Source organism: Vulpes lagopus, chromosome 14 (assembly GCF_018345385.1).
Source record: "Vulpes lagopus strain Blue_001 chromosome 14, ASM1834538v1, whole genome shotgun sequence".
Lineage (NCBI taxonomy): Eukaryota > Metazoa > Chordata > Mammalia > Carnivora > Canidae > Vulpes > Vulpes lagopus.
This window is the reverse complement of record NC_054837.1, coordinates 16,635,855-16,663,800: the sequence shown is the minus strand read 5'-3', so window position 1 is coordinate 16,663,800 and position 27,946 is coordinate 16,635,855. Positions and strand designations below refer to the sequence as shown.

The following is a 27,946-nucleotide window of genomic DNA, read 5'->3' as shown; positions in this document are numbered from 1 at the left end:
GAGAGGTTTCTGAAAGCAGACCCAGTAACATTAAGGTTTGCAGATGGCATGACATCTGGGAAAGGGCCCAGTGACAGGCAAGCGATTGATTTTCTCATGAAACAGATCTGATTGGGAAGAGTTCTTAGTTTAAGCTATGAGCAGGCAGATGAAAATGGGTTCTGGGCTCCAAATTCTGTCGCCGTTTCATCATGTGACAGGTGTCAATGTCACTGAGCTCACATCTGAGGACTTCAGAATTCTGGAGCCCCAGTGAGCAAAAGGAAAAGTTTGGCTGCTGGAAAATCACCCCACACGAGAAGAGGACCATGTTCTATGATGGTCCGTCGTGGGAACACTCCTTGACAGGTTAGCACGGAGACTTGTAGACTTTTTCCTTGAAGAATTTAGCAGAGCAGGAGACAGTACACATCTACCCTAGCTTGAAGTATGATCCTCCTCCATCTGGGAAGATGGCCCTCTCAGGCCAGCCAGTAGCATGAGGGACCCCAGGGAGGAAGGGTAACTGGGCCTGGTGCGCTGGGCCAGCCACACTGAAGCTGGATCGGTGGCTGCAACCCATCATCCTTGCAGACAGGCTGTTCTGAAGTGCGCCTCTCCTCACCTGCCCGCACCGGCTCAGGCCACGGCAAAGAGAAATGCATCCATGCCAAGCGCACGCGCATGCACGTGCGTGCGCGCGCACATACACACACACACACTTATAAAATATCTTAACCCTTCCCCTAACCTTGTCACTGGAGAGGTCAGCATTACTCACAGCTCAATAGCATTTTCGACCGTTTTATTTTTAGCCTTTGACAACTCATTTCAAGAAAAAGACAGTCACCAACATTAGATACTTGTTCACCAATATGAAATTATTAACATTGCAGTTTTCAAATGGGATCTCGGGTACTTCCAGTAAACAGTTAAGGCTCTGATGAATATTTCATGCTGTGATCTGCATCACATTATCATAAACCATCTGCCTGTAACATGGGCAGGAACACAGATGACAGCCAGACCCCTTCACAAAGCCACCCCTGGGCAGCACACTTTTGCTTTTGTCCCAGACATTCTGGAAACTCCTCGTTGAGGACACTCACTCATGAGGGGCCAGCGCCTGGCCCACCTTGCAGCAAAGGAGCACAGGCTGGTGTGCCACCACCTATTTCCCTGGTCTTGAGAGTTACCTCAAAACCCCAGGCTCCCTTCCACATTATCAAGATCTGTCCCCACTGTGGGGGTTCCAAAGAACAGGCTCCTGGGTTTAAATATAATTCCAGAAGAATGCAAATAAGGTGGTTTCGACATCACTGCCTGCCTCCCTGCATCCAGAGTCCAGACCTCCTGGGAAGACCACTCTGAGGAACACCCACCTGAGGTGTGGAAGTCCCGGACTGCTTGCTGACAACTTCCAACCCCCCTGCACAGCCCTGCCCCATACTGTCCGCTGGACTCCGTACAATAGGGTTCTGGAGAAAACACTCACCAGAATGTTCATGGTACTAGTTAAGGCCTCGATGGAATAGCAATGAGAAATACCAGGTGCCTCGGACGCAGTGTGACAGGCACACTACCTGGCCCTGCCCCATCTTTGGTACAAGGAGCCACAGAGCCAAAGCCAATGTGGCCAATGTAACAAAACTCTTCATCTCGTGCTCTAGGTCTGCTGACCTGAAGAACTCCCCACTCAAAACTCAGTCTACAAAAGGAGGTAACAGACACATATCATCACAGTTCCTAAAAATGGGAATATACCAAGAAAAGGAAAACAGAGGGACCCTTTTCTGTTTAAAAAGGCAGAGCTTCCTTTGCTGGTACTTGATCTGCTAGTGCTCACCCGGGGTCATGAGGTTCCCACTGCGGCCCAGGTCACAGCAAATTGACCCCATGCTTCAGCAGCTTCTGCTTGGCTCTGCCCGGGAGGCTGAAGGCGCCGTCCTGAGGACTGGGGAAGCCGGAGCTGCGTGCGGCTGCTGCCAGTTGCTGGAAGTAGGTCTCCTGGGCAGGATTGGAACAGGCGTACACCGCTGTGGAGGCGTTCCTGGCGGGGGGAAGGGGGGGGGTGACTGTTCCGTCCCATGCTGCCTGTGCAGGCCTCTGACCACAGAGACCTTGACAGGTGCATGGCAGTAGCCCAGCGACACTAACGGCTGTAGGGTGCGGCTGCCATGGCTTGGGGTTCAATGTCTGCACTTGAGTTCCAGGCCTTAGTGCCTATAACCATTTCTCTTTCCTTTCGACTCACTGGAGCTGCGACTGTCTAATGGGTGCACATTTTGCTGGTGGAACCCCAACTATGCAAACGCTCTCAAGCAGCCTGGCTGATTCACCAGCCTTATGCAGCAGAGGTGCGACCCTATCTGACAGATGAGGCCCTGGCGGCATAGGGCTGGGTGATGCTTCCAGGCTGATGAGCACGGACCGTCTGTGGAAGGCAGCTGGATGAGTGGAGGGAGTGAGGGCAGGGAGCAGGTTTCTAATAGGAAACCTGTCACAGAAGCAGAGGGAGGGATGAGGGTCCACTAGGGAAGAAGTGACTCTGGGGCCAGGCAACCATCTGGTTCCTTGATCCTGCCTGCCTCAGTCTATTTCCCCAAATCTAGTAAAAGAAGGTGGAGTCAGGGACCACTAGGGCCCCCTCATTGGGATCTCTGCTTCCAGGTGAGGAGGGAGAATGCCATCCTCCTCTAGCTTCTCCTTCTGGGAGCTCAAGGGGCCAGAAGAGCCCATCTGGCCTAGGTGTTTTGTGCCACTCGCCGGACCAGCAGAATGAGTCATAAGCAAGTCATCACAGCCACGGAGAGGGAGCATCACGGCCTGGTGCTGATCCCTACCCTGTGGCTTCCTAGCTATGTGCCCCTGGCTAAATTACTCATCCTTTCTCAGTCTCAGCTATAAATTCCACATCTGTAAAGTGGGTAGGATAATAGTGAATCCCATCCCTGAGATTTTTTAAGAGTCCAAATGAGCAAAATACATATAAATTGTTTAGCACATGGTGAGGGGTTAAGAAATGGTGGCCGTCATTTCTATAACTTTTTAAATAAGCCATGTATCCCAACTCTAAAACCCTCTCCGCCCCAAGGAAAGTGAAATACCACAAGGAGGGATGCCTGGAAGGCTTAGTCAGGTGAGGATCTGTCTTTAGCTCAGGTCATCATCTCAGGGTCCTGGAATTGAGCACACATAAGCTCCTTGCTCAGCAGGGAGTCACCTTCTCCCTCTCCCTCTCCTCTCTGCAGGTCCCACTACTTGTGCTCTCTTTTTCAAATAAATAAAATCTTAAAAAAAAAGATAAAAAAAAAAGCAATACTGCAGGGCCATTAGTTGGTTGATGGATCACAGGCTGACATTTCACTTATTTCTATCCCTCTCAGGACAGATCCCCACACACCCAACACAACTGGTTCCCACACCAGTAACTACGTATTCATCTAGGTCGCTGGCCTGGAGCAGCTCTGACGTAAAGCCAGAGAAGGCACATTTTTTATGGAAAGATATACTGGAATACTAGCTGGAGATGGTCCTGGGTGGCAGAGATGCCTGAAACCCCAGTGTGCAGGGCATTGGCCAAACCCACACCCCTCCCTCTCAACCACTCTGAACGCTGCCCCTGAGATGGAAATGTGCAGAAAAGAATGTGCACTTCAGAGTCAGAGAGAGTCGGGTTCAAATCCTCACTCTGCCACTTACTCAGAATGTGATGCTGGGACGAGTTGCTTATCCTGTTTGTGCCTCAATATCCTTGTTTGTACAACGAGGACAAAGAAATGCACTTGTCCAAATCATTCCAAGGACTAAGTAGCACAGCACACCCTCCCCTCCTGACCCTCTAACTTGCCTTATTTTCTCCTACTGGTTTCGAAAGAGAAGCATGTAGGGAGAAAAAGTAGAATTCAGTTGGTTAAATACTACAAAGTACAATACTAATTTATAGATCTGTGCCTACTGATGTAGAGATGCTTAGAATATACAGTAAAGTGAAAAAAGGAACTTGTAAAACAACATATTAGTGTGATCCTGTTTTCTAGAAGAAAAATGATTAAAATGACTAAAATACTAGCAATCTATATTTTCTAACCAAAAAAGAAAACCCCATAACAACAACAACAAAACCTGGAGTTAGAGACACCAGACTATTACTGTGGGAATCTTTTGGGTATGTGATGGGCGAGGGGAGGCACATATTTTACCTCATGGTTTCGTGCCAATCTGTTTCTGTGATCACATGACCCAAGTGAGTGGGCAACAGCAGCACTCGGGCATCACCTCTGGCCAGAGTCAGAGGCCCTTTGTCCCATGGGAGGAGGTGGTGGTGGGCAGGCAGGGGAGTGGATAAAAGGAGGCCCTAAGGACAATCACTGGAATATGAATACGGCTGTGGCCCGGGCCCCTGGGACAGGACTTCAGGAGTGACCCTGGGGAACACTCACCTGACTGTCATCTCGTACAGAGCAGGCAGCCGGGCAAAGTCTGCGTGCATGAGGCTCACGGCCTGGAGGAAGCGGCGGTCCTGGGGGGTAGCCACCTGTGGCAGGTTTGCTTCCAGAAGAGGACACAGAAGTTGTGGGTGGTGGACTCCTCCCCCGCTCCCCCACCCCCACCCCCACCCCAGCACTATAAACTGGGAGCCGTGTGGCTCGGGGCCATGAATGCGGGTGCCCATGGTGCTGGGCCCCTCCAGCTGCCACGAGGCAACAGACCACACTGTCCCTGAGAATTAGCAACACCAGGTTTCTGCCCATGGATAGCAAAATTTCGAGGCAGACCTGATCACAGATATTTGAACATGTGTGTGCTTCTCTCAAAATGTTGGAGAAACAACCAAAAAAAGACAAATGAGTAAGGAAGTGTTTGCCAGACGAATTCTAAACTCAGTGGGAGCTGGCTCCCAGCGTGAAAGCAGCATCCTAACTGCAGTCCACAACTCTGGGCACAGCACCAACCCTGGGGGCGCTGGCCCTGAGTCCTCCCCGCAACGCATGTTTAGGAGGCGCCTAGGCCCCACGCTCCTCTCCTTACCGGTCAGCACATTCTGGATGCGGTCATAATGTGTGAAGTTGTACGTCCTGCTGGGAATGGCAGCTGCATCCTTGGGCAGTGTCTCCTTCAGGTGGACCTCCAGCCCATTCAGGGATGCCAGGCTACTGTGGTACTGCAAAGGGAGGGTCGGGGGGCAGAGTTAACCTCAGCAGACAGGACACTTAGGTAATAATGACCCTAAGGATATCCATGTGTTCACTTGATGAAGCAAAAAGGATTCTGACTGGTGTTTTTACCTGTTTTTAGAGAAGTACTAACTCCTGCTCTTACACTTTTTTTTTTTTAAAGATTTACTTGTTTGAGAGAAAGCATGAACATGGGGTTGGGGGCTTGGGGGACAGAGGGAGAGAGAATCTCAAGCAGGCTCTATACCCAGTGCAGAGCCCAACATGGGGCTCAATCTCACCACTCTGACATCATGACCTGCGCTGAAATTGGACGTTTAACCAACTGAGCCACCCAGACGCCCCTCTTGCCTTTAGGTTCCAATGCTTTCCTAAAATGTAGAAAATCAGAAGATAGAGGCGAACAGAAAAGTTGAGAAGGAAGAAAGTGATGAAAAGTGGCCCATAATCTCACCATGCAGGCACAGCCACTACTGGCACCCTGGTACATCCTCTGACCATGACTCTCCCACCCAGGCTGCACATTTTCACAGAACCAGCAGGGCCTCTCACCTGGGCCTGTGCTCAGAAGTCCCCCACTGTCTGGAATGAGTTCATCTCTCTGGTGCATCTAGAATGGTACTGGCCTTGCACCATTCTTGGAGGGACTGAGAAGCATGGGTCAGATGGATTTCTGTGCTCTGTGGTTCAGCAGAGGAATCCAGTTGAGCAAAGCTGTCTCAACTGGAGGGGAGGGGAGGGGAGGCCCAAGCACCTGTATATTCAGACCACCCCCCAGGACAAGTCATGTGCAGGCACAGCTGAGGACACTGGACTATACCTTTTTTGTATGATGCTTTGTTTTAGAGAACAAAAATGGGACCTGGGAAAACCTTTCTATCAAGAGTCAAGAAAATGAAAATTATCATCAAATAAGAGGAAGTTTTTATTTTTATTTTTTTTTTAATTTTTTTTTATTTATTTATGATAGTCATACAGAGAGAAAGAGAGAGAGGCAGAGACACAGGCAGAGGGAGAAGCAGGCTCCATGCACCGGTAGCCTGATGTGGGATTCGATCCCGGGTCTCCAGGATCGCGCCCTGGGCCAAAGGCAGGCGCCAAACCGCTGCGCCACCCAGGGATCCCAAGAGGAAGTTTTTAATAAGCACTCAGGACTTGTCTGTGGATTATTTTTTTTTTTTTGTCTGTGGATTATTATCCAACAAACCTGCAAAAAAAAAAAAATAAGTGCACATGAAAAGAACAGAGATGCAAACAGCGGGCTTCTGAGGTCTGTGTCCTGAAGCTGAAGTGTTATTTCTGGTAGCGAACTGAGCTGACCTTAGTTCTGTCTAGGTGTCTCAGAAGCAAGAGATCTGCACACATGCTTTCACTGCACGTGTTCATCTTTACATCCCCAGTGCCAGGCCCTTAGTAGGTGCTCATAAAACATCTATACAACGAACAGATGAAGGAGCATATCCAATGCCAAGCACATTCCCCTATGGGTTACTTGGTTTAAACTGAGGTATACACAAAGAGTCAATGGACCTATGCCTGGAGAAGACAAGCACAGTATCTCCAGGTCAGACCACCAGTATGGCGGAACCAACACAAAACTTCACTGATGCTAATGAGCCTCCTATCTGAACAGATGCCCGGGTGCACATGTCCATACAATCCTTCACCAAGAAATCAAACCACAGCCTCACTGAAAGTTTTCTGGGCCTTAGGAACTCGTTAACCGGCATCCCTCCCATCTTGAGCTGGTGCCCAAAGGAAGGGATGATGGGGACAGAGAGTGAGGCAGGCAAAAACCCAAGTTTCCCCTATAGGCACCAAACTCTGCTTCTGGAATCTTCTGCCTAACTTCTACTCAAGATAAAGTCACTTAAGCATAAATACACACAACCACAAGACATTATGCCAGATAATACGTAGACAAGTTTTTACTGGTAACTAATGCTTTCAACTATATGAGGGGTTACTGAACCAATGGCCTGTAAGCTAAATCCAGCCAGTTGCCTGTTTTCATATAGCCTGAGAGCTAAGAATGGTTTTCATAGTTTTATATGGTTGGAAAAAAAAAAAATCAAAAGAATCATATGGTAACATATGGAAATTATACAAAGTTCCAATTTCTGCATCCATAAGTAAAGCATCACTGGAACATAGCCACTACGTTTATTTACGTATTATCTACGGTTGTTATTGTACTACCACAGCAGAGCTGAGTAATTGTACAAAGCTGAAAATAGGTGCTAGATGTTCCTTTCCCTTAAAAATTTGCCAACCCCTGACATAACACTAGCACCCACATGATCCTCACAACAGTCCTAGGAGACATGATGTCTAATCATGGGCCTAATTCCCAGATCCTCCAGTTTCTAGTCAGTAGTAAAGCAAGTGGCTTGAAAGTCAGTGTGGGCCATGAGGTGCAGAAGAAATGATGCAGTAACACACCTTCACCCAAAGCACCAGTTTCATGGGTGAGGGGTGCACGTTCATGAAGTACTTTACACTAATTCCCTGGCACTAACCTCAGGCCTCATATACTGTACACTGACAGCTCAAAGTCCTACTGTGCCAATCAATCATTGATCTGATCCTGGTCTTTGAAGGTCAGTTGAGATTATCTTGGGTTTTGAGCAGCAAATTATCACTGGCTCTATGCTGCCCCCTGGTGTGAGCATATGTTTTCTCTGAACCCCTGGCAACCTCTCCTGGCTGCTCCCCACCCCTCCACCCCCTGACCCCCACAACCATCCCCCCAGCGCCCCACCCCAACCCTCAACAAGCATGAAGAGGTGGCAGTTCACCCACTGAAAGACAAGATGGCAAATGACATGGGGGTCCCTTGGTGGTGTGTAATATGATCAAGGAGCACTTTCAAAGGGGTGTGTTCACGGTTATATCTGAACTGTGGTTTACTATTCTGCAGGGGACTTGCTTTTCTTGACAGCAGCAGAGGGTCTGGAGGGAAATCTGATCAAGTATTTTGTATGCAGGTCCAGAACAAAAAGGCAATAAAAGATCTCTCCCTAGGGACACCTGGGTGGCTCAGTGGTTGAGCATCTGCCTTTGGCTCAGGACATGATCATGGAGTCCTGGGATTGAGTCCCACATTGGGCTCCCTGCATGGAGCCTGCTTCTCCCTCACCTATGCCTCTGCCTCTCTTTCTCTCTGTCTCTCATTATTAAATAAATAAAATCCTTAAAAAAAAAAAAAAAAAGATCTCTCCCCATTATAAAACAGACAGACTTCGGGCCTGACAGACAAAGGCCACTCTCAAATCAGCAAACTGATCAAAGTCAGTTACTTCTCACTCTTTTTAGAGGTTTCGTGGCACTGCTCTTTCTCCTGGGGCCCACCTCACACCAAACCCTCCTTTGCATGACAGCCCACGGAGGCCAGAGGCCGCTGTCCCCATAGGGTTGAGGCAGGATGTGAGAAACCAAGTCTGATCACTCCCAGGTCAGCTCAGTGGGGGAGCAGACAAACGGGGGCGGGATGGGGGTGGGGGTAGGAACGGGGAGATGAAATGGCAGAAATAGCAGACAGCAAGGCTTTAGCAGCCACTGAATGCAGAATACATTTTATTTCCTTCCTCAGGAGCAGCCTATGCTATTTTTTCATTTTCTTTTTTGGGGGCAGGGTGGGGGATAGCTAAAGATCTATCCACTTCATTGCTTCCAAATCCTGGGTCTTCAAAATAACCTGTCTGCTGCTTGGCACAAAGCAGAGGAGGCCACGAATACCAAGGCATCGTCAGGGAGAGACGACACACATAGCACCGTACCCACCGCCCCGTGTTGTGTTGCTAGTGGAAGGGAGTGGGTAAGTCCCTTCCAGCAGCGGTGAAGGAGGGTGCAGGAAGCAACTGAACCACCATGGGGTGCCGCGCGGTCTGTGGAAAGGGGAGATAAGCCAGGCAAGCCAGCAGAGGAGCAGCCTCTGGCCTCAAGGCTCCACGCTGGGGAAGCTGCCTGCCCTCCTCTTCAGTGCCCCAAGGTGACTGGCTCGCTTCCCAAGGGTCAGGAGCCCTGCATGCTAATAAGATCGCCTTAGAATAATACAGATTTAAGAACAGAAACAAAGCAAGCCCCAGGACACCATTTGCCCAGCAGCTATTTCAACCTGCTGTTCTTCCTACTACCACTTCCCTGCCAACCAGGCAAGGCTGTTACTATAGCAACTGGAGCTCCAGCGTGGGCCTAGGCTCTGAGAAGGTCAACTCACTGCTCTATGTGCTTGAAGAGGAACTTTCTGGAGCCCGTTAGCATTTCAAATGTCCTAGGCCCACTAGGAAGGAGCTTCAGATCACCAAAGTTCACGGGAGGAAAACTGTGGCCTTCCAGAATACTCCCCACCTGGGTTGTGATAGAGGCAGAGTACTGACTCCAACCGACACAGCCTACAGTTGCCCAGGCTAAGAAGTGAGGCCATCGGTGGTGGTAGTGGTGTCAGCAGCAGCACAACCCTTGCTGTGTTGCCTGTCTTCACCTGTGTGATGCTGCTCTGCACCTTAAGGCAGGGCCTGTGAGCAACCTGACACTGCTGAAGGGAAAACCGAAGTATCCCAGACTTGCACTTTGGGAAAATGGAAGAAGCAGGGGAAGAACCACAGAACTGGACTCGGAAGTCTCTGCCCCCAGCACCGTGCTCTGCACTGGATTCACCAACCCCCACCAAACCCAGGGCGTAGGTGCTATTCCGTCATCCCTACTGTGTAAAGCAGGTGGGGATGACCCATGAGGTCAGGCAGCCCTGCACACTGCTGCAAGGGGAACCCCCTCCCTGCCTGTCCCCGCTCCCAGGAGGCAGGTGTGCATACACTCACCACCTCCTCAATGGCTGCATCGTCGCCCAGCAGCAGCTCCTCGGCCAGCAGGGACAGCATCAGACCATTAACACTGTGGGTGTAGAGATTCATTGGCACAAGGCCCACACGGGATGCTGGCGTTGACCCAGGGTCGCTTCTGTCTGCAGAAGTACCATTGTCCTGAGACCCTGCCATGTCTGAGCCGCCGGGTGCTGAGGAGCTGTCATGAACCCCAATACACTGCTCCACGCCCTGTTTCCCCACGGAAAGCATGGTGCCTCTCTGCCTCCAGTCTAAGCAAGGCCATGACCGAGGCCTGTTTGTCCTTCTGGGGAGGTGGTCTTTCCTGGGAGAGGCATCTTGGCTGCTCTCTCCTGGAAGGTTGTCATGCTGTTCCACAGCTCCATTCTGGATGAGCATCTCAGGAGTAGACAGAGAGAGGAGGCTGCTGGTGGCTATGCCCACAGGCAGTGGGTCAGGTGGCTCAGGTTCCCCGTCACCAGAGTCCCTGACAGATTCCTCAAAGCCAGGACTACCACCATCTGGGGTGCCCATACTCAAGAGGGCAAAATCACCTGAGGATGTTTCTGTTTCCTGAGCTTCTGGAATGTGGATTGCAGACAGGTCTGGTTCCTCCTCCTCCCAGGGCAGACGAGGTTCCTTTGCTAGGGAGCTGCCAAGACCAGGACCCTCGTCCCTGGAAGGATGGTGCGGTTTTGCAGGCACAATGTTCTCCAGATCACAGCCAGGCAAGTGCCCGTTCTCCCCCTTGCCATCTGGCCATGCTACGTCAGGACACGCAAACTCAGGAGTGGTTGCCAACATCCAAGCCATGGGCTCCACGTGTCCAGTGGCATTTTCTGTTGGGGCAGCTGTGCTCCAAGTGTGTGGAGGCTGCTGGGCTGAGCACTCCTGGAGTCTGGTGGGTGGTGCAGCAGGGCTGACAAACAAGGCAGATGTGAGGAAGGGGTGCCGGGCCAAGTGCAGGGCAAGTGCCCGTCCCTGGAGGACACTGAAGAATTGCTTCCCTAAAAAGCAGGGCCACTGGTGACAAATGGGTGCCCGAGGCCACAGAGCCTAAGAGTCCTTAGTGGTCTAACCACTGGAGTAAAAGTAAGGCAACGTCTGGCCCTCAAGTGCTACCAGGTCCCCGGCTGAAGATGGCAGGGCCTGCATCTGCAAGTCTGCTCGGAGTTAAGCCCTCTACTAGATGCTAATACATACACTATTTCCAATTTTGACACGGAGCCCATGAAGTAAGTTATCACTGGGTCCCTTTTACAGATGAAACCCTAAGGCTCAGGCAGGGAATGGACTTGCCCTAGGTTACACAGCTGATAAGCAACAGACGGGGGACTTGAAACCTATACCCATCTCACCATGCCAGCCACCTGTTATCTACATGCTCAAGTCCCAGATGCCCCTTCCACCACAAAGTGTGTAGACAATGGAATATGGGAGGCTGGGATGTCCAGGGGCTTGTCTGGATAGACCACATGAGGAAGTCCCTTCAGCATCGTGTAAGAAGACACTCCTGTGGCTCCTTACCTAGCTGCCTGCTCCCTTGGGAATTCACGGAGGCTGATGGCCTCTTCTTCAGTCAGGAACACAGGCATGATCCGGACATTTGGGGGTAGTGCCGCTCCTAGAATCACAAAGCAACATGGACAGGGCTCTGCCCTGGGCCAGGGAAGACAGAGGGGCACTGTTCTCAGGGTGATGCATCTGAATCACACGCTGGCTCAGACAGCTGCGCTCTGACACGCTCCTCAGTCCAGAACAAAAGACACAAAACCGCAGCTACAGTTTCTGTGCCCAGCAAGGAAGGAGCCCTCATGAGCAACTTTACTCCTCCCTGCAGAGAAAGGTGACTTTTGGGGGAAGAAAATCTAGCAGCACTTAAAAAAAAAAAAAAAAGATAAAAGCTGGAAAAAGAAAGAAAAGAAAAGAAACCACTTCCAACTGACAACAGGGATCTGCCCTAACTTAGGCTTCAAAATAAAACAAAATAACCCAGGACGCCTGGGTGGCTCAGCGGTTTGATGCCTGCCTTCAGCTCAGGGCATGATCCTGAACACCCGGGATCAAGTCCCACATCGGGCTCCCTACGTGGAGCCTGCCTCTCCCTCTGCCTGTGTCTCTGCCTCTCTCTCTTTCTGTGTCTCTCATGAATAAATAAATAAAATCTTAAACACACACACACACACACACACACACACACACAAACACAAAATAACCCTCTTAGAGATGCCTCCACATCTTGCAGAAGGTCTTTCTGGCCGCTGTCATTTATCTCAGCCCCTCCTAACCAGAATCCCCTGGACCTAGTTTGAGCAGTCTGGTAACAATGAGTTAAGAAGCATCTGAAAACAAGGCTTTAAAAGGTACGTCTAAAACCATGAGCCTATGATCAGGATTCTGGTGGGTAACTTCATTCTGAAAGCTCTAGTCTATTCTCCTAATCTACAAGCAGATGAAAGAATTTGTGGGACTGCTTGGCCTTCCTCTGACTTGTGTAGGGGACAGGCAGCATAAAAAAGACTGCATTCTCAAGATACAGTGATGCACCTTGCCACTTACCATTTTCCTGCAGGGCACCCCCTCCTGCAGGTCTTCTCTGCGAATAAATACACACAGAAATTGGTGTCGGGTTTCTCCTCCTGACCAAATCATCAGGACTGTGCTGTGCCATCTGTTCATAAAACTTATCCAGGCCCAGAATTCTGGCCCTGACCACATGCCAGCAACAAAGCAGATGGAACAGAAACTCCCCCAAGCTGCTTGCTCACCACCGTGGCCAGGGTCAGGCGAGAACCTGCGCCCTACACAGGCAGCAGCTCTCCCCAAACACACATTAGGCTTCACGCTCTGATTTGTTTCCCTCGTCTGGGAATGAAAATGAGGATTCCTGTTACCTTTTACGCCTTTGGAGAACTCATCTGTCACAATATACCAGCACCTGCCACAGCCCTGGCACACACATTCCAGCACAACAAATATGTGAACGTCCAGTGACCCTCATGATAAAGCATCTGACCTAAACCAAAGGCTACACTAGATCTCTCTGGTTTATTCTGACTCACAATTGAAGTGACAAACCTAATTTTCTCTAAAATTAGGAATTTTCTCGAAAGAGCTTTCCAGACATTTCCACCAAAGGTTCCAAAATAATGCACCAAAACAAAACAAAACAAAATACAAAAACTCTTCTAGCCAGCATGGCTTTCACTCCTATGAAATGATGTGGTCAGGGATGCCTGGGTGGCTCCGTGGGTTAAGTGTCTGCCTTTGGTTCAGGTCACCATCACCTAAGGGTTCTGGGGTAAGCCTTGCATCAGGCTCCCTGCTCAGGGGGGAGTCTGCTTCTCCCTCTCCCTCTAATCCCTCTCTCTACTTGTGCATGTGCGTGCACTCTCTCTCTATCTCAAATAAATAAAATCTAAAAAAAAGAAAAAAGAAATGATGTGGCATTCTTCTTTTAGTGGCTTTGTAAAAAACTCATGTTTTAAGTTATATAATTTTACTCGAGACAAAAACTTCCCCCTCCCCACAAAAATCCATAAAATTTCCTCACCCACAAGCTAATAGTGTTAATCTTACACATATTTTCCTTGAAGTTTATGCATTTTTTTAAATAATAGTTTGAGATCACATTACATAGCTTTGTGGGGGTTTTTTTGCTGTTGTTTGTTTTGTTTTGTTTTTGCTTAAAAATTCTTTATTTTTTCTGCTCTGGACAAAGCACCCCAGTCAGGTGGGTGGGCTTTACAATACCTGGTCCCGAGGTACAGCTGGATGAATCAGGACCTTGGCCGTGAGGGAGGGTGGGAGCTGGGTACTAACAATCCTAGGTCACAGGAACAAGAACACCGTGAGACAAAATACATCACAGGACTCTGAAATGGAAAGATTGCTAACACCCTAACTGGCAAGGATCCTGGGGACATAGATGGTGGGAGTTTCAACTGGCAAAACCCTTTATGGAGGGCACTCTGGCCATTCCTACCAAACTTCAAAATGTCCCAACATTCTGACCGGCCTTGTACCAAGATGCACGCTAGAGAGTACTGATTATAGAAAAAAAAGGCAAAATCATTATAGGAATGGGTAAACCACCCAAATGTCCATCGAACAGAGAGTAGTTAAGTCAATTGTGGCACGATTGTGAGTAAAAAAGAAAGGCACCAGGGTCTGTTCTGTGCCGATAGCCACTGGGAAGTAGGGCCTGTGCTAGGTCCTTCTACGTTTGCCCTCTCATTTGGTTCTTTTCCAGTAGAGAAAACTCAGCAAGGCCCAAGGTCACAGGGCCAGGAAGGTGAGACCAGGACTGGAAACCCAGCCCATCAGGCCCACAGAGCTTCTCTGCTCACATATTCATCCAGTATTCAAAAAGCTCTGGACACAAGCAGCAGCCCTCCATGAGGAGAGCCTCAGACCACAAATGATCCCTCGGGCTCCCTCCAATGCCATCCAACTACATAAAGAGGTATGCTGAGATCTCAGAGACCAGCCAAAGGACAGATGCAGTCAGGAGGCAGGCAGGAGCTGGAGCAGAAGCAGGTAAGGCTGCTTTGCAGCTATGCAGGGCTAGCCGTAGCAAGAGCCCTGGGGCCCCAGGCAGCAGGAGGGCCACAGCAAGCTTCCACACCTCTCTACCTCCAGTGCTGGCTGCTGACAACCTGGGGCATTCTGCATTAGCATTTTGTAGACTGCTAGCTATAAGGCATGCCTCATGCTGAGACTTACGTGGATCTCTCTAAAACTGCCTTATATTCCAAACTCTTTTCTGGACACAATTTCCAATTTCCCAGCTTCACTGTAAGACATGGATGTACCCTAAGTCAAATCTAAACTATCTGATATTTGCCAAAACAGCTCTCTTGGAACTGGCCAGAGATAGAGCTCTCCACTCATGAACCGGAGGTGGCTGGGATGGTCAGTTCTGTGGCAGGGGGATTGGGTGCAGGAGAGGGTCTGGTATTACTCACAGTCCCTTATAGAGGATGCAGCCAGCTAGAATGTGAGGCGAGCGCTGGCAGGTCTGCAGAATGAGGGCTGCCTTCAGCAACAATAGTGGCTCCACCTGGGCAGGGCGAGAAGCACACCCACAGATGAGCGGGTAAAGGTGGGAAGAGGAGGGGGCTTTATAGAACAGATGAACAAGTCATAGGCCAAAACCAGGGAAAAGGAGAAGGTGCCACATGGTAACATCTATGTCACATCTGGGGTCTACGTTCTACTTCTATACTCAGAACTGCAGATGATGCAAAATGCAATTCTTGGAACAGGGCAGCTTCTGCAGAAGTGGAAAGGTACAGCCAATATGGCATGTGGCCACTCACAGGGGGCAAGGCAGGTCTCCCCTCAGGAGACCCTGACTCGATGCTGAGACCAGGAGGCAGCAGAGAGGAGAAAGGTAAAGCCACATACCCCAATCCTCTCCCTTCCCTCTGGAGCACAAGCCCCACTGCCAAAGAGCTGGCTTCGTGTCCTGCCAGGCCCCATAATTCTGCCCTGTAACGTAAAAGGAAAACATCCTGGTGTCTTGCTCAGGGAAATAATCCTCAGCCCACGCTCCTTGTAAGGAGTCAGTTGCCTGGAAGTCCCTAAAAATACCAGAAAAGGATCTGCACCTGGTCAAGAGTCACCAGCAGTAACTAAAAGCCTCTTCCTTTTTCCTGCTGGCAGCTAGAACCTGCAAGCGCCACGCCAACAGAGCAAGCTTTGGAGATGATGCTGCTCTTTCACATCCTCGAGACAATGCCCAGTCCCAGCCAACCAGCCATTCTGTAAGGGGCCAAATTTAAAAATTTCTTCCAACAGGAGCCAGAAAAACCTGTCCCCATTTCTAGCCGGAGTCATGCTCTGTGAAGGCAGAGTCACAACGCCACATCCATTTTGAAGGGACCCTCTTAACTACTGCGGTGAGACGTGACCCAGACATCTCTTCAGGTGCTTGGGGTGCAGGTGGTCAGCTCTTAGGGGGCAAGGCCTCACGTCTCCCTTTGGCCCTTCACAACACAACTGTGATGTTCACCAAGGTCAAGGCCACGGAGTAACAGGCAGTTCAGGTGGTCAGGCCAGCCCTATAAGCAGCCTGTACATCCCTGAACGCCAGTGACCAATGGAATGGCTCTGGGACAAAACGCTCCCAAGTTCTCCCTCCCAGAGAGAGAAACTTTGTTTTTAAAATGTTACCACTGGGCATTTTTGGTGTTGAGAATATCAAGAGAGATGGGGACCTTCAGATGCCAGAATTCCACGCTTCTGGGGCACTAGCAAAATAACACCACCCTTTACTGAGTATTTACTCTGTGCCATTTTAGGCACTGTCTTCTTGTGTTGTCAAAACGGTTCTGGGAGCAGCGGGCACTGGGACAGCAGTCTGTGGGTAAGGGAAGGGTTCTCTGAGGAGACCTGGTCTGTCCATGCTCATACAGCTGGCCAATGGCAGCATGGAAACAGAGGGCAGGTCTTCATAACTATCCTGACTGGGGAATGACACTCTAGTTCCTTCTCCAGATATACAGGCCATTTAAGGAGAAAAAGAGAAACATCCAGGAGCTCTATCCCTTTACATGAAATGGGTAAGGGGGATGAAGGGATTACTTTAGTTCGGTCCAGGTTCCAGAGGGAACTGAATATCTTGTGCAGATCACTAGTGTTCCTCAGAATCTGGTCAATGAAGGCGTCCCACTCGGCACGCAGGTCTTCCTGAGAACGGTTCTAAAACGGGAACCATCTGAGGTTAGCGAGACATACCCTTTGGGAAGGCTCCCTACTACTACAAAATTCATTCCTCACACAGGAAACTGGCCAGAAGGCAGGGCCTGCTGTAAACCTCCTATGCACATGAGACCCCACCTCCTGCCCCAAGGACTCACCTACCACAGATCCAGCACCCGTGGGTGGCACCCTGCTCTTTCCAACCATCTGTCCAGGGTGGAGGACATGGGGACAGACATGCACGGTGGACACGACCTCCCCCACTGAGGCACAAAGGCATCTGAGAGGAGTTCCCAGGCCCCTTGACCTTGTTAGTGGACATGATGTATTTACACGAAGTCTAACAGCCCCATAGTAATGCTATGTTCTGGCGATGTTGGGTTTGCTGAAGGGGGTCACAGAAGACCGCTTACCACAATCTTCATACCTTATAAGCCAGAGCAACGGGCCCATTGTAAAAATTAAAGACTCCAACAAGCTGATCCAGAAACTGCTCGCAGCTATGGTCAGGGAGCCCCACATCACACCCTAGTACCTGGGAAGATGGAAACCAGAAGACAGGCATTTTTCTTTGCTTTGAGTCCAAGCCTGGAGGTCTGGCACCCAGGGCTCTATAGAGCTAGAATCCATAGCCCATCCAAACTGATAGGTCAGCCCCTGGCCTTCACCATCCACTCCAGTGCAGCTGATCCCCAACAGAACAAGTACTTTTTTCTATCTATTTATGCTGTCCCACCTGGCATGGCGTCCTTTCCCCGTCCATTTGTTCAGGGCTCGTCCATCCTCTCAGAGCCTGCTGCAGATTCCAGCACCTTCCTGGTGCCCATTCTGATCACCTTAATCAGTACTGACCTCTTTTCTGACCCCTTACATCTTCAGGACTGTTATCTGGGCACTGGATATTTTATGTGGGGTTCATTACAAACGCTGGACAGGAATCCGACTCCAACTTCATCTCCCCAGCTGGATCAAGTGTTTTGGGAAGGGAACTGACCGAATCATCACCCTGTTCTAAAGCTCCAGAGTGCTGTTGTGGGGCTTAGCTCCACAGAAGAGAAACCTGTGCTTGGCCAAAAAGTAATCTGGCTACATGTTTAAAGAGCCTGAAAAAATTTTGTATTCTTTGATTCAGTGATTCAACCTCTAGGAAACTTTCCTAAGGAAATCACCAGAAACTTAAAAGAAATAAACCAACCCTGATGGAAAACAAATAAATTCCCTCTGAATGTAAGCTCCACCAAGGCCAGGATCCTTGTTTTGTTCACTGATGTCATCCAAGGGTTAACCATACAGTGAGTGCTTACTTCTTCCCTGTTTGATCTATAGATTGAATGCAACTCTAATCATAAACCTGCCAGCTTTTCTTCAGAAACTGACACGCTGATTCCATGAGAGAAACACAAAGGACCTAAATTAGCCAAAGCTGTCTTGGAAAAGCATAAAGATTTTTGTCCTCCAGCTTAGACTATCTGATTTCAAGACAGTGCAGTACTTATATGAGATCTTCCAATAGATCAATGCAAAAGAATAGAGCCCGGAAACAAACCCCCACTACAGCAGTCACCTGATCATCAAGAGAAGAGCCAAAGGAATCCAAGCAGAAGATTTTTTTCAACCATGGCACCGGAGCCACTGGATATCCATAGGGGAAAAGGTGATCTTTGACCTCTATGTCACATCATGCACAAATATTAATCCAAGGTGGGTTACAGACCTAAGTTTATTTTTATTATTTTTTTAAGATTTATTTATTCATTCATGAGACACACAGAGAAAGAGGCAGAGCTATAGGCAGAGGGAGAAGCAGGCTCCTCGCAGGGATCCCGACATGGGACTTGATCCCGGATCCTGGGATCACGCCCTGAGCCAAAGGCAGATGCTCAACTACTGAGCCACCCAGGCATCCCCAGACTTAAGTTTTTTTTTTTTTTTTTAAGATTTATTTAGTTATTTATTCGTGATAGACAGAGAGACACACAGAGAGAGGCAGAGACACAGGCAGAAGGAGAAGCAGACTCCATGCCAGGAACCCAAGGCGGGACTCGATCCCTGGTCTCCAGGATCGCACCCTGGGCCAAAGGCAGGTGCTAAACCGCTGAGCCACCCAGGGATCCCCCCCAGACTTAAGTTTAAAAGTGGAAACTATAAAGCTGACCAAAAAAATTGGAGAATGTCTTCTCCAACAGGGTAGGGAATGGTTTCAGACAGGATACAGAAGGCAATAACCACAAAGGATAAAATTGCTAAGTTAGACTTCATTAAAATTAAAACATTCTAGGGGTGCCTGTGACTCCTGATCTCCAGGTTGTGAGTTTGAGCCCCACGTTGGGTGTAGAGATTACTTAAATAAATAAACTTAAAAAAATTAAAATGTTCTTCTCTTCAAAAGACATCATTAAGAAAACTGACAGGCACACCACAGACTGGGAGAAAATGCCTTTAAAGTATGTATCTAACAAACAGCTGATATATATAGAGAACTCAGACTCCGTAAAGAAAGAAAACCCAATTTAAAAAATAGGCAAAAAAAGCTTTGGACAGACACTTCTCAAAGGGAGATATCAGTGCCCATAGTATCATTAGTCACTAAGGAAATGTAAATGCAAACCACAATAAGATATCACTACACACCCAGCAGAATGGCTCAAATTGAACAGACTGACAGCATGCATTGACAAGGACACGGAATAACCAATTCTCTCACACACATGGTTAGTATGAGTGTAAAATGGTGCAACTGCTTTGGGAAAAAGTCTGGCAGTTTCTTAGAAATTCAACATACATCTACCCTGTGACCTAGATATTTACCCACGAGAAATGAAAAGTCATAACCACAAGAAGACTCAGATAGGAACATTCCTAGGGGCCTTATTCTTAATTGCCCTTCACTGGCCATGGCTCATAGTTCTAGAAAAAGGAAAGTTAAGTAGACCTATCCAGACAATGGACATTCAGACAAAGCTGTTGAACAGTAAAAAGGAATGAACTGCTGATCCATGCCCAACAGGCTCACAGTACACAAAAGCAGCCCACAGAGAGGAATATGATACATACTATTTCACTCTTGTGACTTCTAGAACAGGCGAAACTTACCTGTGGAGGGGAAAAATGAGAAAACAACAGTTGCTTGGGGCTTGGGGTGAGAATTAACTGGACGTCAGGATGCTGCCCGGAGTGATGCTAACATTCTGCGTCTTGATGGGATTTGTGTCAGAGAGTCATTTGTCCAAACTCGTTCAGGGTGCACTCAAGATTTTTGTGTGTTTCAGTGTATGTAACTCTTACCCCCTTCCCTGCCTCTGCAAAAATCACAAAGCACTACTGAACTCTACTTAATGTTATGCACAACGAGGTACTGGGGTGGGCAGGAGGAGTATATTAGTGTGTGCAATTTTGGCAAGTGTTCAAATAAAACCTGGATTGCCAAAAGATGAGGGGATAGATGGACAGATGTGCTAAGACTACTGTGGTAAATAATGTATATGATAAAATGGTACCTGTAGAATCTGGAAGTGTTGTGAAGAAGATGAGTGTTCACTGTAAAATTCCTTCAACGGTTTGCCATGTGAGAAAAGTGTCATAATACGATGCTGGCAGGCATACATGCAAAGCTGAATATACCACCTCACACTCAAACATCCTTTCACCTCGGAAATCAGTTTTAAGTGAGTGTAGGCATAGGACAATAAGACCCTAGTGTGCGGCAGCTACAGTGGCTTAGTGGTTTAGTGCTGCCTTCAGCCCAGGGTGTGATCCTGGAGACCCAGGATCGAGTCCCATGTTGGGCTCCCTGTGTGGAGCCTGCTTCTCCCTCTGCCTGTGTCTCTACCTCTCTCTCTGTGTGTGTGTGTCTCTCATGAATAAATAAATAAAATCTTAAAAAAAAAAAAAAAAACCCTAGTGTGTATGGTACCATCAGCTGTAAAGAAATGGTTTTTATCATTTTTTAATGGTTCTTTGAAATCCAACATCTATATATCAATGTTTCCGAATTTCTGGGCCAACTGCCCTGTAAATTCAGGGGAGTACAGAGGAGAAAAGACGGAGAATGAAAACCTAATCTATATCACAGAGCAAGGAGAGTTTCTGCAGGCTGGCTGAAGTTCCTCAAAGGCAATGAGAAAGCAGCCACATGCAATGCAGGACAGGTTAGAAATGTTCTTGAGGGCACCTGGATGGCTCAGTTGATTAAGCGCTTGCCTTCGGCTCAGGTCATGATCCCAGCCAGGGTCCTGGGATCGAGCCCCGCATCGGGTTCCCTGCTCGTGCTCTCTCTCTCTCACACACACTGTCTCTCAAATAAATAAATACAATCTTCGAAAAAAGAAAGGAAGAAAGAAAGAAAGGTTTTGGAGAACATTCAGTTACAGTGGCACCTACAGACAGGCAGTGTGATGATAATGCACGTAGCCCCTATGGGTGTGGAGGGGATCCTAGACTCCAAAGCTCCTTGGCGACACAGCACTCGTCAGCAAGACAGAAGGCTCATGGTGGAGGCAACCCTAGGTTCTCCCTAGTAAACTTACCCAAAGGTACTCTCCATCAACCTTGATGGCGAACTTCAGTTTCCGCAGACGAATGAGGGCAGGGGCAGAGGCAGAGAGGTCAGAGATACAGCGCACAACGCCAGCAATCTGTCCACAGAGCAAGTCCTGCTGGTCCAAAAGGGTCTGTGGGGAAGCAGTAAAGACCAGAGGGGAAGCTGAAACTGTTGAACTCGAATGACATTCCTTAGAGCAGGGCTGAAGCTGTAGTAGACTACGGCTGGCAGGCCAGATCTGGGCTGTTACCTGCTTTCAGATGGCCTGGGAGCTAAGCATGATTTTCCTATTTAAGGGCGGTAATACCAATGACAAAGGAGAATGTGTGATGCAGACCTTCCATGGCTTACAAGGCATCAGTATTCACTCCTAGGCCCTTGTCAGGCCTAGTGTGTGGTCCCCTACCTGGGAGGACAGAACTGCCAAAAACATTCACAGCTGAGTGCACATGATGCCTGGGCAGAACTATGTTTTTGTTCCTAAGACTAGAGGCCTGATGTGGGCTGCACCAGGAGCCCTTGGTCCCTGTTCAGATTCCCTGAAGAGTGGCCAGAGCAGCTCAGATAAATCCCAACTACCCAAGTGGGAGTGTGATCATATGAGTGAATACACAGACCTCCTAATTGGTCTCAGCATTGACTCAACTGTGGGGCAGCCAGACATCATGTCATGCAACAGAAAATCTACACACCCATCAGGAAGAAGTCTTGCTTAAAAGAACCAAACTTAAACCTAATCAGAGCTCCAGATCTTACTACTCTTGTAAAGGAGTACAGGGGAAGGAAGATTTGAAATGACACTGCCACGAGGAAGTGATCCAGCCAATCCAGAGTGTGGGACCTTCTGACATTCTACTGTGCAAATACCCTGGCTTCTTTAGTAATTCAGTGGCATAGCCAGGGTGAGGGGGCAAGGGGGAGGTTAGGTGGTAATGAGTTGGTGGGTGAGGAGTGTTACACAAGAAAAGAGACTTAAAACACAAAAGAATCAAATGGAATATGTGGACCTTGTTTTGATCTTGACTAGGAAGGTGGGTGGTGGGGAAGGAAGGGGGGGCATGGAAGGAAGGAGCAAGGTCTGATTAAGTAGCCTCTAAGAAAGGCAAAATTTGAATACAGATAGTATCACATGACACTAAGGAATTATTGTCACTAGTTAACTGGTTCATGAGGGTTCATGATACTCTCCTCACTGCTTTTGTATAGTTTGAATAAAAGTGTTTTAGGGGCACCTGGGTGGCTAAGTCAGTTGAGCATCTGACTCTTGGTTTTGGCTCTGGTCATCATCTCAGGATTGCAGACAGAGCCTCAAGTAGGATTCTAAACTCAGTGGAGTGTCTGTTTGAGAGTCTCTCTTTGCCCCTCCCCAAAATTATCCATGCACATACTTTCTCTCTCTAAAATAAATCTTTTTTTTTTAAAAAGATTTTATTTATTTATTCATGAGAGACACACACACACACAGAGAGAGAGAGAGAGAGAGAGAAACAGAGACATAGGCAGAGGAGAAGCAGACTCCATGCAGGGAGCCTGATGTGGGACTTGATCCCGGGGCCTCCAGGATCATGTCCTGGGCTGAAGGCAGGCGCCAAACCACTGAGCCACCCAAGGATCCCCAATAAATCTTTTTTTTTAATTTATTTTTTATTGGTGTTCAATTTGCCAACATATAGAATAACACCCAGTGCTCATCCCATCAAGTGCCCCCCTCAGTGCCCGTCACCCAGTCACCTCCACCCCCCGCCCACCTCCCTTTCTACCACCCCTAGTTTGTTTCCCAGAGTTCGGAGTCTCTCATATTCTGTCTCCCTTTCTGATATTTCCCACTCATTTTTTCTCCTTTCCCCTTTACTCCCCTTCATTACCTTTTATATTCCCCAAATGAATGAGACTATATAATGTCTGTCCTTCTCCGATTGACTTATTTCACTCAGCATAATACCCTCCAGCTCCATCCACATCGAAGAAAATGGTGGGTATTTGTCATTTCTAATGGTTGAATAATATTCCCCCAATAAATCTTTTTTTAAAGAAAAGTGTTTTAAGTGAGCCGATCAAAACTTGGGAGCAAGGGGAAGCAGACAGAAAATCAGCATGTTCACAGAGAGCTAGAGGATGGAGTGTAGAGCTGTCTGGCAATTTCAAGACCAGAACAACAAAAATAATATAACTAAGAATAAGAGAGCAGAAATGTCAAATGCCTGGGTAATGCAAAGATAACTGTCCCAATGTCAATGCTATACTTTTGAAAAGCCACCACTCTGAAGCAGTAGGATCCCCACCGAATAGTAACACGCTGTGGCGCTTACCTGAGGAGGATAGAAATAACAAATGCCAGCTCTCGTTGGATCCCCTTCTTCCTTTACCTTTGAACTATCATAAAGGAAAAAATAATTCCACCTGGCAAGAGAACAGAATAGAGCCATGTTTCCTTTCATCCAGTGATCAAGGCATTTTAAAACACAGCTTCCTCAGGACGCCTGGGTGGCTCAGCAGTTGAGTGTCTGCCTTCGGCTGAGGGCGTGATCCTGGAGTCCTGGGATCGAGTCCCACATCGGGCTGCCTGCATGGAGCCTGCTTCTGTCTCTGCCTCTCTCTCTCTGTGTCTCTCATGAATAAATAAATATCTTTAAAAAAAAAAACAAACAAAAAACCACAGCTTCCTCTTTTCCAGAGTGAGAAGGTCTCATTACCTAGTATTTGAGAAGTCTTCTGGTGGCCTCAGAGGAGAAAGAACCCAGTAGCTACAAATCGATAATAAAAACCATTTCATGAGTGCTGTCCGGTCAAACTAAAAATATGCCTCTATCCAGCTGTCAGACTGGCCAGAAAGACCAACGAGTAGCCAGAGGAGAGACAGAGCACCCAGTGGCATCTCTTGTTTGAGACACGGACCCTTAACCATACAACCATATATACTGTCTTTTCAGGCTTGGATAATAAAATTAGTTAGGGATGTCTTAGCTGCACACCTCACAACTGCGGGACATGATGATCTCTGGAAATATTCCTTGGACATTCCCTCTGGAAATATTCCTTGGACATTCTCAATTCCCTTGGACCATAAATTCATGCATTTGTTCGATGAACAGTAAATGACGCCCGACAGTGTACTCTCCCTCTACCAGCCTTGGGGCCAAGGCGATAGCATGGAGACAATAAACATACAGTTTTAATGCAGGATAGAGTCTATAATGGGAAAATGGGGCTCAAGAGAGTTCACAGCAGAGCCCTGAACCCCTCTCTGCCTGGCAAAACCCTAACAGTATGTAAGTACAACTCTGATATTACCCCTCATTAAATTTCTGATTTCCTCCTCCCAGATAAATCTCTCTTTTCAATTTCCATAATCCTCTATTCTTTGCTAAGGACTCTCACAGTCGACTCTGCCAGGTAACCACAATTAACATGTTTAAAACTACAAAGCAGGGGGATCCCTGGGTGGCCCAGCGGTTTGGCGCCTGCCTTTGGCCCAGGGCACCATCCTGGAGACCCGGGATCGAATCCCACGTCGGGCTCCCTGCGTGCAACCTGCTTCTCCCTCTGCCTGTGTCTCTGCTTCTCTCTCTCTCCCAGGAGCTGGACCTGGGTTTTACCTCTCTGAAAGCACACTCATCAGGCTAGAGTATAAGGAGGAGGAGCTGTGACCGCTCTGTCACGTGTGCTCTTCTTCCTGGATCTACACCCTCCCCTGCCACTCTCTCTGGCTCCCACCTTCTCTTCCTGATGACAAGTGGGAACTCTGTTTCTAGTGCAGTCTGCTTTTCTGAGTTCCAGGACCACGTGTGCAGCTGGCTGCAGGGCAAGTCAAGATCAAAAGGCCTCAAAAATGTGTCAAACTCCAATCAGAAACCCCACTGCCAGGCCCCACTTACCCCCTCCTATGTTCTCTGAGTGAAAGCACCCTCACTCAGGCACACAATAGAAAACCAGGGGACACTTTGGTGGCTCAGCTGTTGAGCGTCTGCCTTTGGCCTAGGGCGTAATCCTGGAGTCCCAGGATCGAGTCCCGCATCGGGCTCCGTGCATGGAGCCTGCTTCTCCCTCTGCCTGTGTCTCTGCCTCTTTCTCTGTGTTTCTCATGAATAAGTAAGTAAAATCTTTAAAAACAAAACAAAACAAAAAAAACATGCCTTTGCTTTCATTTCCCAAGGAATGTTTGCTGAAGCAAATGAGAAGAGAGGCTTAACCCATTTGGAGTTGAGAAGGGAATGGAGTTTCAGGCAGACGTTGTGTAATACCCTTCAAGAGGTGGACTGGCCAAACCTCTTCTAGTAGTGGAGCTCCACACTGCAGCCATTTCTCATCTCTTACCAACAAAGGCTACAAAGGCTACTGTCATCAAAGCCGGCTGTGTGACCCGGCCATGGCCATTTTTTCTGCCGTCTACCAGCAATGCTCAAGTCACTCAGACACTGCACGGTGACAATCTGGCAGCTCACGAGAGAAATGGCTCACATGCTTGATTTGCCTGCTCCGAGAACAAAAGTGCCTTTTTCCCCCGCCCCTCCCCCTAATGAAATCAAGACAGCCTGGCTGGGGATTTGCAGTTAATCCAAAACATGGGTCCAGAAGCCTGGCAGGAAGTAAGCCACAGAGGCCTTGCTACTCACCAGGAGGCTGACGTCGGCTCTGTTGAGGTAGTGGTGGCCATTTACTTGCCTGCCGCCCTCATTCCATTTATTTGGAGTTTTGTGTCTGGTAGCAGTCCTTGTGCCCCAGCAGCCACCGTTCCTCTGTGTCCCCGATCCAGGAAATCCAGATGTGAAAGGTTGAAGTGTTTTCCACGAAACTGCCACCCGCTTGGTGATCATTCAGCATGAAAGTGCTACTTGCTTCCCCACAGGCTCGTCAGTGCCATGAATGCTTCCACACCTCTTAGAAGTCTGGCAGAGAGTATATAATAAAGCAAGAGGATTCTCCCATAAAAGTCAAATCCACTAAGCTGGTTTCATGAGGATCAGCATTCTGGCTCCCTGCAGAACGACCTCTCCAAAAACCTCCCAGCCAGGAAAGCCCAATAGGGGGGAAGCATGCTGGAGGCGGTGTTCTGAAGAGATTTCTAGTTTGTCTGGTTCAAAGCTGCTCTGAAGATTCTTTTAAACGTTGTGAAGCTTCCCGTTCAAACACCAGTGCCTTGGTCCTAAAATAAACACAAGGAATAGATTATTTCAGAAACCCATGAGAGAGCATGTGACCTATCAGGGTCAGGCAAGTGGTATCCTTCAAAGAGAACCAAAAAAAAAAAAAAAAGGCTGCAGCAGGACTTGAGAGTAAGTTCCTCAGTTTCTCTCAACAGCTATGCCTCACAGAACGTAAAATTAAATAGCCGGTGTGAAAAAACTCTGGGTGCCAACCACAACTATACAAATAAGGCCGTTGCTGCAGTAATTATGGAACTCAAAATAAGGAACTGTCACCTTTACAGCTCCACAGTGGGCTGAACATGCGTTCCAGAGCTGGGCAAGTTTTCAAAACAAAACAAGCTTATCGAGTGGCTTTCAAACTGCAAAAGAACAGAAGACTGAGTATCATGGAATTTCACAGTCAGAGGGGCCCTGGTTTATTACTTATCTCTTGCACTGTTCAAAAATGACTGGTTTCAGGGCAGCCCGGGTGGCTCAGCGGTTCAGCACCTGCCTTCATCCCAGGGCGTGCTCCTGGAGACCCGGGATCGAGTCCCGCGTGGGGCTCCTGGCATGGAGCCTGCTTCTCCTTCCCCCTCTGCCTGTGCCTCTGCTTCTCTCTGTGTGTGTCTCATGAATACATAAGTAAAAAATCTGTAAAAAAAGAATTACTGGTTTCTGGCTTGCTCCCTGCAGACGCAGGCAGCTCACAAGATAGAACCTGCCTCCCCAGGAACGGCGGCCCGCTGGCCTGGGTGACACTGCAGGACTAAACAGGGCTGGGCTCTGCCACGAGAGCAGCCTTGGTCCCTTGGGAACTGCCGTGGCTCTGTGCAAGCTTGAGGTCCCAGACACAGGGTCTCAAATGCTCGAGCCCCACCTGTCAGCCTCCAGGGGCTACAACAGCTCTTTAAGGCTCTTTCCCTGGAGAGAAGTACCTAGGGCGGACTCCCCCGACTCTCTGGGCCTGTAAATGTCTACGTTTCCAAGGCTTGAGGCCCCCTCGGCGGGTCTCCCTGCGCACGGGCCGGGGGCCGGCGGAATCGAGGGCGGTCGCCCTCCTTCCAAGACTGGGCCCTACGCTGCCAGGCTCCCCGCTCTCGCCTCTGAACGGTCCAGAGGAGCCCGGTGATGCCCGGGGCAGGCCGGCGCCGGAACGCGGCCAGAGAAGGCTCCGGCGGCCCGGGAAGGCGCAGCAACAGCCGGCCGTGGCCGCAGGGCCTGCGGCAGGGAGGTGGTGGGTGCAGGGAGCGGCCTCGGCGAGCAGCCGGCCAGGGAAAGGGGCGCTAACGCCGGCCCCGGGAGCTGCCCAGGGCACCGGCTCCCGGGGCGGGGGTCTGCGAGCAGAGGTGCGGGCGGCGGGGCCGGCGGGGCCCAGCGGCGCGGTCGGCCGGTCCCGCCCCTCGGCGTCCGCGCCCCCGCCCCCGCCGGGCCCGCCGGGCAGCCCGCGGCTCGGGCCCCGCAGGGTGGGCGCCAGCGGCCCCGCCCGGTACCTACGCGCGCGGCCGAGTCGCCCCAGGATCCCGCGCCGCCCGCGCCTGCCACCCCCTGAAATCCCCGGGCGCGGGCGCGCGGCGATGACGTCGGGCGTCGCGC

General features: G+C 49.3%; 1 protein-coding gene across 4 annotated transcripts; it reads right to left on the bottom strand.

The window, feature by feature from the left end:
* Positions 1–767: 767 nt before the first annotated feature.
* HPS4 (HPS4 biogenesis of lysosomal organelles complex 3 subunit 2) lies at positions 768–27,926 on the bottom strand. 4 transcript variants are annotated; one of them, XM_041729185.1, is made up of 15 exons: positions 26,861–26,900; positions 26,645–26,730; positions 25,838–26,367; positions 23,534–23,624; positions 21,211–21,354; positions 17,112–17,219; positions 16,568–16,684; positions 14,947–15,041; positions 13,733–13,805; positions 12,539–12,575; positions 11,507–11,603; positions 9,977–10,898; positions 5,011–5,143; positions 4,422–4,530; positions 768–2,029 (listed from the first exon to the last, which is right to left on the bottom strand). In XM_041729185.1, exons 3-15 carry the CDS (start codon positions 25,876–25,878, stop codon positions 1,858–1,860), a joined length of 2,139 nt encoding a protein of 712 aa, XP_041585119.1. In that variant the 5' UTR covers positions 25,879–26,367; positions 26,645–26,730; positions 26,861–26,900; the 3' UTR covers positions 768–1,857. The 4 variants fall into 4 exon arrangements, with proteins under 4 accessions (XP_041585119.1, XP_041585120.1, XP_041585122.1 ...); XM_041729186.1 differs by lacking the exons at positions 26,645–26,730; positions 26,861–26,900 and adding an exon at positions 27,848–27,926; XM_041729188.1 differs by lacking the exons at positions 26,645–26,730; positions 26,861–26,900 and adding an exon at positions 27,289–27,741.
* Positions 27,927–27,946: the final 20 nt, after the last annotated feature.